The sequence below is a fragment of the Bubalus bubalis genome, chromosome 20, assembly GCF_019923935.1.
Source record: "Bubalus bubalis isolate 160015118507 breed Murrah chromosome 20, NDDB_SH_1, whole genome shotgun sequence".
Taxonomy (NCBI): Eukaryota; Metazoa; Chordata; class Mammalia; order Artiodactyla; family Bovidae; genus Bubalus; species Bubalus bubalis.
Genome location: NC_059176.1, coordinates 21,336,156 through 21,351,442, shown reverse-complemented (window position 1 = coordinate 21,351,442; position 15,287 = coordinate 21,336,156). Strand labels below are relative to the sequence as shown.

The window sequence follows — 15,287 nt, the reverse complement described above, 5'->3', positions numbered from 1 at the left end:
TTTAGGATGGACTGGATGGATCTTCTTGCAGTCCAAGGGACTCTAAAGAATCTTCTCCAACACCACAGTTCAAAAGCATCAGTTCTTTGGCACTCAGCTTTCTTTATAGTCCAACTCTCACATCCATACATGACTACTGGAAAAACCATAGCTTTGACTAGATGGACCTTTGTTGGCAAAGTAATGTCTCTGGTTTTTACTCTGCTGTCTAGGCTGGTCATAGCTTTTCTTCCAAGGAGCAAGCATCTTTTAATTTCATGGCTGCAGTCAACATCTGCAGTGATTTTGGAGCCCCAAAAAATAAAGTCTGTTTCCACTGTTTCCCCATCTATTTGCCATGAAGTGATGGGACTAGATGCCATGATCTTAGTTTTCTGAATATTGAGTTCTAAGCCTACTTTTTCACTCTCCTCTTTCACTTTTATCAAGAAGCTCTTCAGTTCCTCTTCACTTTCTGCCATAAGGGTGATGTCATCTGCATATCTGAGGTTATTGATATTTCTCCTGGCAATCTTGATTCCAGCTTGTCCTTCATCCAGCCTAGCATTTCGCATGTTGTGCTCTGCATATAAGTTAAATAAAAGCAGGGTGACAATATACAGCCTTGATGCACTCCTTTCCCAATTTGGAAGCAGTCTGCTGTTGTTCCACGTCTGGTTCTAACTGTTGCTTCTTGACTTTCATGCAGATTTCTCAGGAGGCAGGTAAGGTGGTCTGGTATTCTCATCTCTTTAAGAATTTTCCACAATTTGTTGTTATTCACACAGTCAAAGGCTTTGGCATAGTCAATAAAGCAGAAGTAGAAGCATGGTTATGTTCCAAAAGAAACAGAGCTAAAAGAAACCAGGGCTTCTAAATGGCCAATTTCAGGTCAAGGGCAGGGAACATGTAAGATGAGCATCTTACTATACTAGAAAGCAAGTAAATGTTCAAACAGTGACGAGGACATATAATAAGGACCTAGGAGCCAGCTTGAAAGGGCTCCCATTGTAAAAATCTGGACAATTTGAGTTTCAAAAAAAAAATAATGACAGTAAAGGAATAAAATCCATTGGATTAAATAAGAATTCACATTGATATAAACATAAATGAAGAACAGAACACTCAAGTAGAAAGTCAATAAATATAGAAGAAATGATGGAATTAGAAAGTCACTATTTAGCCCCCCTCTCAATAATAATTGATCAAGCAAGAATCAAGAATGGACGATAAAACTACTGGGTAAAAGTTTGATGAGTACACAAGGAATCTCCCCATTCAGTTCAGTTCAGTCGCTCAGTCATGTCCGACTCTTTGCGACCCCATGAATCGCAGCACGCCAGGCCTCCCTGTCCATCACCAACTCCCGGAGTTCACTCAGACTCACGTCCATCGAGTCGGTGATGCCATCCAGCCAGCTCATCCTCTGTCGTCCCCTTCTCCTCCTGCCCCCAATCCCTCCCAGCATCAGGGTCTTTTCCAATGAGTCAACTCTTCACATCAGGTGGCCAAAGAATTGGAGTTTCAGCTTTAGCTCATTCCTTCCAAAGAAATCCCAGGGCTGATCTCCTTCAGAATGGACTGGTTGGATCTCCTTGCAGTCCAAGGGACTCTCAAGAGTCTTCTCCAACACCACAGTTCAAAAGCATCAATTCTTTGGCGCCCGGCCTTCTTCACAGTTCAACTCTCACATCCATACATGACCACAGGAAAAACCATAGCCTTGACTAGACGGACCTTTGTTGGCAAAGTAATGTCTCTGCTTTTGAATATGCTATCTAGGATGGTCATAACTTTCCTTCCAAGGAGTAAGCGTCTTTTAATTTCATGGCTGCAGTCACCATCTGCAGTGATTTTGGAGCCCCAAAAAATAAAGTCTGACACTGCTTCCACTGTTTCCCCATCTATTTCCCATGAAGTGATGGGACTAGAGACTTACAATGGGAAAAATAAAACGCTACAGTGAAGAAACCTGGTTGAAACCACTTTGACCAAGTGATCAAAGCTAAGTAAACCAGCAGTAATAAAATAAGTTAACGTCACATCATGGAATTCCTGAGATGCTGCACTAAGCAGATCGCAAATCAGTATTTCCATTTTTTTTTGCAATATTCCTGCCAAAAGTGCAAAAGCTCAATCTACTCATGAGAAAAGATCAGATAAACCCAAATTGAAAGTCATTCTACAGAATAACTAGCCTAAACTAATACAAAATTATAAAGCCATTGTCCTACAATTAAAATTTTCAAAATTAAAATTAAAAAAATAACTAGACTGTACTCTTAAAAAATATTAATGTCACAAAACACAAAGAAAAACTGAGGAACTATTAGAATAAAGGACACTAAAGAGACACAACAACTGAATACAATACAGAGTTAGGATTAGGATAACTGGTAAAATCTGAATAAAGCTTAAAGATTTGGAAAATAGTGTTCTATCAATGTTAATCTCATAATGTTGAATGAGCTGCATTACAAAAGGAATGTTCTTGTGTAATTAAGAAATACACACTAAAGTATTTAGAAGTAAAGGGATATGATTATAACTGACTTTCAAATAGTTTCACTATCTATATAAATATCTAGAGAGAGAAGGACAAATCAAATGCAATAAATGTTAACATTTGAGGAATCTGGTTAAAAGATATAAAGGAATTCTTTGAACAATTTTTGTGACTTTTCCTATGTTTGGCTATGTTTGGAATTATGTCAAACTAGAAAGTTAAAAGAAAAACAAAACTGAAAGTAACAGATTATAACTCGTATAAAACAGGAGACCATCAACTCACAGTGATATTAATAAATAAATGAGTAAATTGAAAGTTTGATGAGGAATGGGATATTTTCATGGTTTTAAAGATCCTCACCATCTAACGTTTATTAATCATAAAGGGAAGAGAAATGAGAGTAATTTTACAGTGGAGACTTCTGCCAGACACATTTTAATGAATGATCAAAGTGATCATCATCAATAATGGGGCAAATGAAAATCATGTGTCACCTGATAGGCTATAAAAAGAACAGAGCATTACTTCTGTGATCTTCCTGCCAATGATGCAAGACCTCAATCTAATTGTGAGGCTACCATCAATCTAACTGTGAGGCTACCATCAAGACAAACCTAATTTGAGAGACATTCTATATACTGGCCTGAATTTTCCAACATGCCAAGGTCATGAAAGCAAAGGAAGGCTGAGGAAATGTATTCGAGTGAAGGAGACTAAACAGACATAATCACTACATGTGCGTGCATGCATGCTGAGTTGCTTCAGTCATGTCCAACTCTTTATGACCCCATGGATTGTGGCCCACCAGGCTCCTCTATCCATGGGATTCTCTAGGCAAGAACGCTGGAGAAGGTTGCCATGCCCTTCTCCAGGGGATCTGCCCGACCCAGGGATCAAAGCTGCATCCCTTATGTCTTGTGCACTGGCAAGCAGGTTCTTTACCACTAGTGCCACCTGGGAAGCCCAATCACTACACGCCTCTGAATTAAATCTTTTAAGCAAAAAAACATTATTGAGATAATCAGTGAAACTTGAATGAGTTCTGAGAATTAGATGGCAGTAATATATCTGTGTTATGTATTGTATAATTCAATGGATATGAATTTGAGCAAACTCTTGGAGACAGTGAAGGACAGGGAAGCCTGGTGTGCTGCAGTCCATGGGGTCGCAAAGAGTCAGATGCAACTTACAAATGAACAACAACAACACAACAATACATCAGTGTCATGTATTGTATAAAACATCAGTGTATATATATATACTGATATATATATATATCACATATTTTAAAACCTGATTTTAAAAGTTGTATTGTGGTTATGTAGGAGAATATCTTAGTTTATAGAAAATACAGCTAAAGTATTCAAGGAGTTAGGAACATCACTTAATCACAAATAGTTCAGAGAAAAAAGTCCTTTGAAACTTTTCTAGTAACATTTCAAACTTAAAAAAAAAGCAAACCTTTTTTTTACAAACTCTTCTAATTATTAAGATAAAGCTATGATACGTCAAGTTTAAAATTTTCAAATTGTATTTCATAAAATTCTCCTTATCCTGCCACTCTTAATATTTGGGTAAACATCATTCCAGAAGCTTCTCTACACACAAAAGGATACACCACAGATCAAACTTTAAATAAAATCATGTATGTGCTATCCTGTAACCTGATTTTTCCACCCAGCATCATCTTGTGCATACCAGTCCATACATACATGTATGTATTTACATTCCAAAATAAAGTTACTGTCTCTACCTCAAGGAGTCCTACAGCTATGGAAAGTGCCACCCCAGAGGAACGCAAAGGTCTCTTTCCCTGTGGTACAGGCCAGGGGTCCCGCTGAAGCTCTCCCAGAAGGTCTGTGAGATTCATGTCTATCTTCTGTACTGGCTGTAAGAATCTACAAAACAAAACAAAATAAAAAGCCATTGATAAATGTTTGTGGGTAAAGGTTTAAGAAACAAATTGTCCACTGTCTTAAAAACAGAAAAAGAAGCTGAATACAAGGCAGACCAAATGGTTCTCAAACTTTTGTGTATATCAGAATCGGTGAGAGAGTTTGTACTGACACAGATTGCTGCTTCCAGGGTTTTGTTTCAGTAGGTCTGGGGTGGTGACCAAGAATTCGCATTTCAAGTAAGTTCCCAAGTGATGCTGTCTACTGCTGAGGAACTCAGTGAGTACAATTACTGTAAAGAGAACACTCAAACCAAGTATTACTTTGGGACTGCATCTTCCATTTACCAATCTAGTAAGTTTTAGAGTTACTGAATTAATTATGAGAAGATACATCAACTCAATTTTACTAATACCATCTCTGATTAGTAAGTTTAGCAGAAAAAGCTACCCACAAAACTAAGAAGGCAAAATTAAAAGCTTATGGGGACCTATTTTTGCTTGGCTGCCCTCAAGCACAGAAATAAAATTTTTTGAACTTAAAAACAGAAAATCAGGAATATATCAAAACTATATTCCAGGGGCCTTCCTGGTGTCTCAGTGGTAAAGAATCTGCCTGCCAATGCAGGAGACACAGGTTTGATTCTGAATCCAGGAAGATCCCACATGCTGTAGAGCAACTAAACCCCTATGCCACAACTATTGAGCCTGTGCCCTGGAGCCTGCGAGTCTCAACTACTGCGAGTCTCAACTACTGAGCCCATGTTCCGCAACTTCTGAGCCCGTACACTCTAGAGCCTGTGCTTGGCAATGGGAGAGGCCACTACAGTGAGAAGCCCTCGCACCGAAACTGAAGAGTAACCCCCGCTCACAGCAACTCGAGAAAAGTCCGTGCGACAACAAAGACCCAGTAGCATTCAAACAAATAAATAAATAAAATGCCCCACATAAAGTTAAAAAAAAAACAAACTATACTCCAATATTTAAAAAAAAATTTTAAAGACTATATCAAAACTAAAGTAACTCCTTACATTGTCATGATGAAAAACCAACCATTGCAGCAATGTGATGTTACCACAACTCTTTAAAAAGTATACTAATTCAGTATTTATATTCCTAAAAATATTTAACGGTATTGGATCACTGAAGGCCTATGTTCAAGTTAAGGGTGAAGACAGATGTATCAGCTATAAAACTGTGAAGTTCTTTTTGACATATTTATTACCTATTGGAAGGAGGTGGCTGCTGTACCTGAGGACCACGTGTTGCTTGAGTAACTGGTACTTTAGAGAGCCCCAGCATTTCCTGTAAAGAGATTATTTCTGTGATGTCTGTTTAATTACTCCTACAAAGATGTATTAACTATTTATGGCATGGAAGGTGCTTCCATAGACATTAGAAACACAAAAATAAAGAACACAAAATCTCTTCCCTTGAAAGCAAAAGTTCCAGTTGGGAAGACTATCAGGTAAACAGTGATATAATGAAATAAACACCATAAGAGAGCAAAGTACAAAGTGCTATGTGAGCAATGTAGGGGGAAACTAGCCTAGAATACTTCACTTCTAATTAATAGTCAAAATAAATTACTGTGTAACTTGAATGTCTGTATTCTTAGCTTGTATTCATCAGCAGCTATATAGTTCAAGTATCTGTTATGGGCCAGGTATGTAATGGTGAAAAATATAAATAGTCCCTGACTGTATGAAAATTTAAATCTGGTGAAACCAACAAAAGTTGAAGCATTAGCTAAATAAGTGTAATAATAAATATGATGGAGAGATAATAAGGAATTGTATAAAGGGGGGTTATACAAGGGGGGTTATTATTATAAAGTAATAAACATCTTGCATGCCTATGCTTCTTAATTCTCTGACTTATATGAACATTCTCTGCCCTCTCAACTATCTTCCAATCAATGAACATATTTAAAGTAATATGAATATCTCTCATCATCTATCAAAATATCTAGACAGAAAAAGATTTTGAAAAATATACCAAGATAATCCTAGTATGTTGCACATAACTCCCTGCCTTAGAAGACAAGGCTTTAATTTTCTTCAAGACAAAATATCCCAGTGTATGAAAAAATATATATATTCACAGTTCACCTATTAACTCTCAAGCCTTAAAATATCTCCCCTTGCCAAACACTAAGTGTTTAGTTCCTAAGTGACATACAAGGAAACAAAAGTGGTTGCCTTCTCTCAGTCTTCAGCATGACTCTTCTACAAGCCTTCAAATCTTTAGTAAAATAGCTTCAGTTTCACTCTAAGTTTTACAGATACTTAAAAAGTAAAGGGTCTTCAATCTCTATGATTACAGTGTAAGGCAAACGAAAGAAAGCTGAGGCCATCACTAAATTTAAAGGCTTTGTTATAATACAACTATATTAGTCATTCATAATATTTTCTGGAAACATATATCTAGAAGGCATTTTTAGACACACATAGAGTGATATGCAGAGACAGGCAAACTACCATTCTTGTTGCTTACCTGCAGTTGTTTGGCAGACAGATCTTTTGTTCCTCTGAAGACATAGCTTTTTGAAATGCCCTCACATCCAAGTTCATGAACCTGCACCATTCTCCCAAAAGTAATTAAGCCAACCAAAGCTGTAGGTGGTAAAAGGCTTAGTGACATCTGCATAGATTCTTTCAGGGCTTGTAAATCTTCATCTTCCATGCAAGTATCAACCACATAGAGGAATATCAAAGGCATCTGAGGACCACGCTTTTAAAAAAGATTGTGATTAAAAAAAATGTTGTTTTAAAAGTATAACACTTCAGCTCAATACATAGGATAATCAATAGAGGACTAAAAAAATGTTGTTTTAAAAGTATAACACTTCAGCTCAATACATAGGATAATCAATAGAGGACTAATTAAATAATTTATTATATGTTTAACAATGGAATTCTAATAAAGCCATTTTACAAATGAAACATTATATATCTAATACATCATCAAGTGAAAAATTAAGTTTATGAACATTAGTTATGTTACAAGAAGGGGAGATTCACTTTCAGTTTTACTTAACTGCATGAAGTTTCATTTCTTACAACAAGCACTTTTTTTAAAACAAGAACACAGTAACTTTAAAGCTTAACAGCAAAATTAGGTGATTTTTATAAAATAATTATCTAATCTGAATTGCATTGTAAGGGAACTAGAAACTAGTCAGAATGGACAAATCAGTGACAGACTCAAGTGAGTCATATTCTGCTATCTCTACAACATTCATAAAAGACATTACCTTAATACTTAAGTATTAAAATAAATTATATAAAGCTGTTCAGAAAGGAAAGAAAAATTTTCCTAACAATAACCAATTCAAGAGTAATTTCATTATTAGACTTGGGGATATATCATTAGGCTCCAGTTTCATATTGACCAAGTATCTGTAACTAACCTTCCAACTACAAAGCAAAATTGATACTTTACTATTTATTAACCTACTCAATATAGCAAATCAAACCTCCCCGCCCAAAATCCTGGCCACCTTTCAAATAACTACAATAGAAATTACCTTGCTCAAACTGACCTTGACAGTTCTTACCCTTGAAATGCTCGATCAATTCAATGTGAGAATGAAGAATGATGCCTTTTAAGTCAGCTCAATTGAATAATTATTTTGATATAAAGTACTGCTATATTACTGGATATTTTAAACTTCCTTAAAGAGTTATTTTTATGTTCTTACCAGAACTACATATTCAATGCTAGAAAACTGAGGTAAAAGTTCAGCAGGCTGATTCAGTTCAGATATACCAGCATAAGTCGGTGGAAACTACAGGTAGAAAAAAGCAAAATATTTTAACCAATTATTACCAAGTAATGAACTTTTAAACTGAAACAAAGTATTTCTTGATCACTTAATTACTTAAAAATAGATACTTTAATCACTTATTTATTTAATCCTATAAAAAAGTAATCTTTATTTTCAAATGTATTTTCCTACAGTATTAGTATTACAGCATTAACATCTACACTGGGGGCTTTCTTACCTGATTCCTCTGATAACAAAAGTTGCAAGCCCAGAGTTTTGCTCGATAATCCACTTGACTGTTTTAAGAAAAGATACAATAGCTCATGATTTAGCTAAACTGTGCAGTAATTCCAATTTCAATAAAATTAACTTCTTTCTGAAAATGAATTAATTCAAACCGACAGTGAAAGCAATCTTTAAAAGCCATGTATTTTTAGGTGTTGCCAATATTTAATTCATACTTTTAACACATACAAGCTTACCAAAGTGAATATATTGTAACTTTTAATGTATAGCAAATACCAACAATAAATTAAGATAATCTTATTTTTTTCCCCAAGTGACTCAGTAACTTCTAAACTCAGCTCTAGAAAACACATATTCAATAAAAATATATATAGTTACTGAATGCCATTATTCTAGGTACTGATGATAAGTAAATGAGATCAAAGGTCCTATTTTCATAAAGCTTATATTCTAGAAGTGAAAGACAATAAACAATAAATGCATAAATGCAGAAGACACTTTTAGATAGTGATAATAAAAACTAAAGATAACAAAGCAAGACATGAGAATGCATTTGGGAGGGCAACTTTAAAGGAAAGCCTTCATTAATAAACAACTAAAATGTAACTGAAATGAAAAGAAACCAGTTACAGGAAAATCTGGGGGCAAAGCAATCCAGGCAGCACGTATAGCTATTGCACAAAGTCTGTGGCAGAAATAAGTTAAGTATATCCAAGAATAGAAAGAAGATAAGGTGTAATGTAGGTGAAAATGAAGAAAATGGATGATACAGATGAAGGCAGAAATATACACAGGTTACATTATATAGAGCTTTACAGGTCTTGATAAGGGGTTTGGATTTTTCATTATAAGTGTAAATTCTCCACTCTTCTGGGTGGAGAAGAGATTACTGAAAGGCAAGAATGGAAACAGGAAGATCAGTTAGGAAGATAATGAAACCACCCAAGAAAAGATTACCATCTTTTGAAGCACCATGTATTAGCAGAGAATGAGAGTAAGAGACAGGATCAGTAATGTTCTTGAGACAGAATGCACCAGATTTGCCAGTGGATTGAGTGGAAAGAGAGGGAGTAGAAAGAGGAATAAAAGGTGATTCTTCAGATTCTGGCTTATATAACAAGAAATCATAACAGTTTTGAAACACCATACCACTCAATTATAACTTTACAAATGACACAAAATGAGGTGATAGCCAGCATCAGTATCTAGAGAATACTGATAGAATCTAACAGTTTACATACTGACAATTTTGTATTTGGTTTCTTTGTAACTCACTACAGCTAGTATGAGTCTAAAACTTTATAGCTCTTTGGTTCTACTTTAATTTGAAAAAATATAAACAAAAACATTTTATATAAATGAACAAGTAAGAAACTACACTTTTAAATCATAAGGACACTTTAGTGTTTTCCATATACTTTAATTACCATAAAGGATTCAAAACTGCACGGCAAGTGGTCCTACTACAGAGAACAGGTTCATATTGAATGGGTGGCAGATCTGGTCTCTCCTTCAGTGGTGTAAATAAGGCCGCTACTGGAACGACCATTCTTGTAGCTTCCAATCGACTCGATGGCCAAACATTCCAACTAAATCGCACTCCATCTCGTTCTTCATTTTGTTGGATGAATTCCAAATAGGTTGTCATTGTAGAGCTTGATTCTTATTTCTGTAACAAAATTAAAAGATATTTTTAAATCCTATTAAGAAAATTCAAAATAAGTACGTTTTTCCTAGTTCCACTGATACTCATCCATTAGAAATCATAAATGAAAGAAAATAATTATCTCAGAAAAAAATTAGCAAGTGAACAATGACCTCAATTATAACAAAATAATGAATGGCTCTACAGAACCCAAAGCTCATTAGGCCCCAAAGAGGTATTTTATCCCTTTTTCATTCACTCTTGAAAAAAACTACAGAAAAAATAATAAATGATAAAATTGATGTCCTATTGATTTAAGTCAAAAATGGGGAAAATCCAGGTCCTAAGTTTTCTGTATCAACCTTGTGAGTTACATCGTTCTAATAAACAGATTGTCAAAAACATTAAATTCTAAAACTCACATGCTTTTCTACCCAGAAGGAAGTAAGCTTCCATTAAACTTGTTAAATATAATGCTTAAGAGTACACAACAAAAAGATTTTTCTAAAACGAGGTACTTCTATTTTAGACAGGCAATTTTTTATCATACTAATACAGGACGTTTGAGGAACAAGAAATAAACACAGGTTAAGTGTGTTCCGTGTGATGTATACGTCACTTACTTCTTTTGCAGAAACAATTCAGAATACTTCTAACATTCCAACTTATGAGAGCATTTTAAACTCTAATTTGAGATATATAATTTCAATATAATCATTTAAACTCACTACCAGAAGAGGGAGATGCCATTTTGGTTAGGGCCCAGTATCAAAAGACATCTTCACCTTGTTATTCTTTAGCTGCTTGACTAGGATGCCAGCTCTCCTACCTAGGCAACAGGTCTGTCTCATGCTCTCAAACTGCAGCAGTGGTTAGTGATGGAGGGAAATTATAAAATTTAAAGGTCTAAGGAGATAGAATCTCAAGTACTATCTGGCTGGCTAAAAGATTTGTGGGAGGGATGAATGGCATCAAGAATTGGAGAATTATGAAGGTAGGGTACCAACAGAGCCAGCATGGATGCTGAAGTTGCTAAGAACAATGATGGGATGAGGAACCGATTCTAAAATATAAGTGAGGGAAGAAAAGGTGTTATTAGATATAACAGTTTTCAGAAAAATGCTCAAATATATTTTGATAATACAAATTACAGAAACTGATGCTTAACAAACCTAAGTATCTTAAACAGCTAAGAACTTTCCCTTCTTTAAAAGAAATAAGAATGTTATTAGTCAATTATATCCTAATTGAAAATATAATAAGAAAATAACAATTAGACACTGTATTTCCTCCTATCAGAATTTCAGAGACAACTAGGGAATTTTATACTAAGCAAAAGCAATAATGGATTTTTCAAAGATTGACAAAGGGTAGAGAGAAATCCTAAGATAACTAGATTTGTTTAGAAAAGATTATTTTAAAGCTAAATATTGGGGACGGCTTTGAGAAAAATTGAAGCATTCGAAAAAAAAGTATTGAAAGATAATGATAAAACAAAGGTCAAGGATAATCAGAGGGGAGATAAAAGATGCCAACCTCAGTTTTAGCATAGGAAACAATAAGAGTTTTCCAGCTACGTATTTACGTGAGGCCAGATTTCCTTCATACAATTCAACCAGACAACATATCAAAACAGCAAGTAGATCCGAAAATCCACCTGTCTTCTATTAAGCCTGGCTAAAGAATCCTCCTGCAAAGCAGGAGACCTGGTTTCAATCCCTGGTTTGGGAAGATCCCCTGGAGAAGGGAAAGGCTACCCACTTCAGTATTCTGGCCTGGAGAATTCCATGTACTGTATAGTCCATGGAATCGCACAGAGTAGGAGGTACTAAGGGACTTTTTTTTTTTTCTTTTCTTTTCTTCTGGATCCTCAACAATGTTTAAGAATATAAAGAGGTCCTGAGAATCACTTCCTTAGGACTCTAGGGCTTAATTTAAAAGCATGGAAGCTGGTAGAGCAGGCTCTATGAAACTTATCATGAAGACATCTACACACAGCCATTGGCCAGGTTTAAGTTTCTACAAGAGGTAACAAGCCTGGATTGTAACTCGACATCCTTACTTTTAGAGACATACTGAGTATCACCTGATTGATATTTAAGTACAATTCCCCTCCTCTTCCTCACTGTTTGTCTCCTCAATCGCTCTGCTCTAAGATCATATTTGTTCTCTAAACCACATCTATTTATTTCTTACATATCACTTTTCAACAGCAATCTGAAAAATGTCCCACGTTTTTCTTCTTAACTGGTCTGATTACAGAAACATGCAAAACCCCTCCCCAAATTCCCTCACCTTTGCAAGGGAGAAATTAATCTTAAAATCACTTACTCTAGAACAAATCCTGCCAGGCTTGGTCACATATTCAACAACAGCATATCTGAAATAAAGTCCTTTTGCAAACCAGGTCCTTATGAAATGGCATTATTTGATAAGCATTCTCTCCCCTAGTACTGTCTGTATAAAAGCATAAAACTAAAAAAATTTTGATTCAAACACTAAACTAGGATGCAGACAATATACTAGTCATTATATTTTATTAAGTGGCACAAAACATAAAAGACCATTCTAAAGAAATGTCTCCTTTTCAGCACAACTTATAATCATTGGGAATGTACTTTCTTATGGTATAACTAAAAGTAAAGAAACATTAAGTCACTTTAACCTAGCACATCAGATATATGCCCATTAGCCATTTTATGGGTAGCTAAGTGAGAAACATTGTAAATTGCAAGTAAAATTTGAGTTCCTTCCAATCAGATATATCTATTAACAGACAATTAAATGTGGCTTTCCCACTTTTCTGTCCTAAAATCCTCAATGAAGTGTCTTCAACTACTTCCCACGACTAGATTTACTATACTGCACAAATAGCTTAACCTCTCTGATCCTCAAATTCTCATCAGTAAAATGAGGGGTTTCGGTTGGAAAACTACAAGGCCCCTTCCAAATCTAAAATTCTGAGCCAATTAAAAATGACTGAACTTCCAAAATGATGTCAGTTAAGACTACTGGAGAAGGCAGAAAAGGAAGACTTAACATACATCTATAATTAAATCTAAAACTTCTTTTAACCAAGTTCACTTGGCTAGTTATCCACTCCTTTGAGGGGTGGACCTTGAGGAAGCTCCCAGATTCAACATACTCACTCCAGTGATTACAAGCAGATTTACTCTGACTTTTCCCTTCCCACCAAAACGGGAAAACATTTAGGGCCGAATGGAAGTACGGAAGATGGGTCCAATCTGAAAACTTAAGTCTATTTGTAATCAAGGCCCAAGGTGTGAGCTCTACCTGGCACTTTTCTCCTTATCCCCTTTAACTCCCAAGGCCAAACTACGAGTGACGAAGTCACTTCTGGTCAAAGTCTAGGGCTCTTCGGATGAGACAAGGAATGAACCAAGAAGCCAAAGTACCCAGAAGCGGCGATGGGGTGGGGTGGGGTGCGGTGGGGAAGGCAGATCGGCCATGAACGGAGGGTGGGGTGCTGCGAGAGATGCCCTAACTGCTGTTTTCCACTCGACTCTCATCTTTCACTCCTGATCCGGGGGAGGTGGGTGAGGGAGCCGGGTTCCCAGGCCCTGATAGAACTAAGCAGAGGTGGTGGGTGAGAAGGTGACAAGTTCAGGGCTCAAGGCAGCCCCCGCCGGGCCGGGTCGCAGCCCCTGCGCACCCCCATCTGGCCTGGGGCGCCCAGAAGGCAGAGTGGGCACCACCCTCGAGACCCCGGCCCGCGGACCCGCCGCCGACCTTCCCCCGCTTCCCAGTGAGCGCTCGCAGCCCCGAAATCGATCCTTACCACAGTGCCACCACGTACGAGATCTGCGCCTGTTGCAGCCTGTACCTTACAAATCCGTCCCCTCCGCCGAGCGGCAGCGGCCGTGGCACTGCAATCAGGGACCGCGCAGTCCCGCCCCCGGCCTGCGCACAGAACACTGCTGGACCAACATGGCTGGCGCCGCCTCTGCCACGTCAAAGGGAGGGGGAGGGGCGGGGTGGGGCCATTCTGAGGGCGGGGCGACCGAGCCGCCGAACCGCAGGGGAGCGAGCGGGACCCCGGCGGAGCCCGGAGGTTGGAGAAGGGAAGGAGAGAGGGGAGGGGGGGAAAGGCGGAGACGGAGCTGGAGGGGCGGGGCGACAGTGACAAACCTGACACGGATACCCCGGAGAGGCGCGGAAACCCGGTGGAACTAAAACGCGAGGGTGGGGCTGCGTCGTGGCGATGCAGTCTCCTCTCCCAGGAGTCACGGCGGATCCCACTCCCCGTGGGCCTCCACGATGTACGACCTTCTGTCGCCAGACTCCTCACCTCGTTGAGAGAAACGGAGGTGTTCCCGAGGACATCCTCTCCTCTAGGGCCCTGGTTGATTCCAAGAACAAGCCTCATCTCCCCTGAAAAAGCAAAGTGAGAAGTTCGTTTTTTCACTAAGTGCAACAAACATTTACTGAACATCCGTCTGCTTTGTGCTAGGCGCAGTAGCGATGCTGTGATACCGCGTAGGCAAAAAAGGCCAAATATTCGGTCTGGAAGAACTTACATACTATTTATACACTATTGATGTATTCCCAGTTTACCTCCCCTCCTACACTGCCTCTCCCACCTCTCCCCGCTAAACACATACAAACACACACACACACCCCCTCTACAATCTTTGGTTGATTCATCTTGATGTGTTTTCTGCTTCTCTTTTCAAGAAAAGAATTGAGCAAAATGGGGAAGACAGAAACTGGCTGGAAAGGCACTGAAGCTTGATGGTCTGAGGCAATCCCACCCTTCAGTGAGGAGTTTGTTGACTAAAAAAATAATATAGTCACAACCTTAAAGTAGAGAGGTATTTTATATGGTGGAAATGTTAAGGACTTTAAGCCCAGAAGCAGCATCTCACTAGACCTGAGAAATCCGCTCCAAGGAGGCAAGAGGGGGAGTCATGCTATATACAAGTTTACAACAAAGTGGGGCAGGCAGTCTGACCATCAAAGATTATTGTGAGGTAAGGGAAAACAACATTCAGAAAACTAAGATCATGGCATCTGGTCCCATCACTTCATGGCAAATAGATGGGGAAACAGTGGAAACAGTGGCTGACTTTATTTTGGGGGGGCTCCAAAATCACTGCAGATGGTGACTGCAGCCATGAAATTAAAAGACGCTTACTCCTTGGAAGGAAAGTTATGACCAACCTAGACAGCTTATCAAAAAGCAGAGATGTTACTTTGCCAACAAAGGTCCATCTAGTCAAGGCTA

The 15,287-nt window shown here is 38.0% G+C and overlaps 1 protein-coding gene across 1 annotated transcript in view; it reads right to left on the bottom strand.

Moving 5' to 3' along the window:
• SEC23A (SEC23 homolog A, COPII coat complex component) overlaps positions 1–14,004 on the bottom strand; it is a 58,728-nt gene extending 44,724 nt beyond the window's left edge. The window contains exons 1-7 of the mRNA XM_006053765.3: positions 13,842–14,004; positions 9,825–10,066; positions 8,390–8,447; positions 8,086–8,172; positions 6,879–7,115; positions 5,608–5,687; positions 4,242–4,386 (exon numbers count right to left, since the gene is read on the bottom strand). Coding sequence (XP_006053827.1) covers positions 4,242–4,386; positions 5,608–5,687; positions 6,879–7,115; positions 8,086–8,172; positions 8,390–8,447; positions 9,825–10,045 — 828 coding nt within the window. The 5' untranslated portion in view covers positions 10,046–10,066; positions 13,842–14,004. The remainder of the gene's footprint in view (positions 1–4,241; positions 4,387–5,607; positions 5,688–6,878; positions 7,116–8,085; positions 8,173–8,389; positions 8,448–9,824; positions 10,067–13,841) is intronic.
• Positions 14,005–15,287: the final 1,283 nt, after the last annotated feature.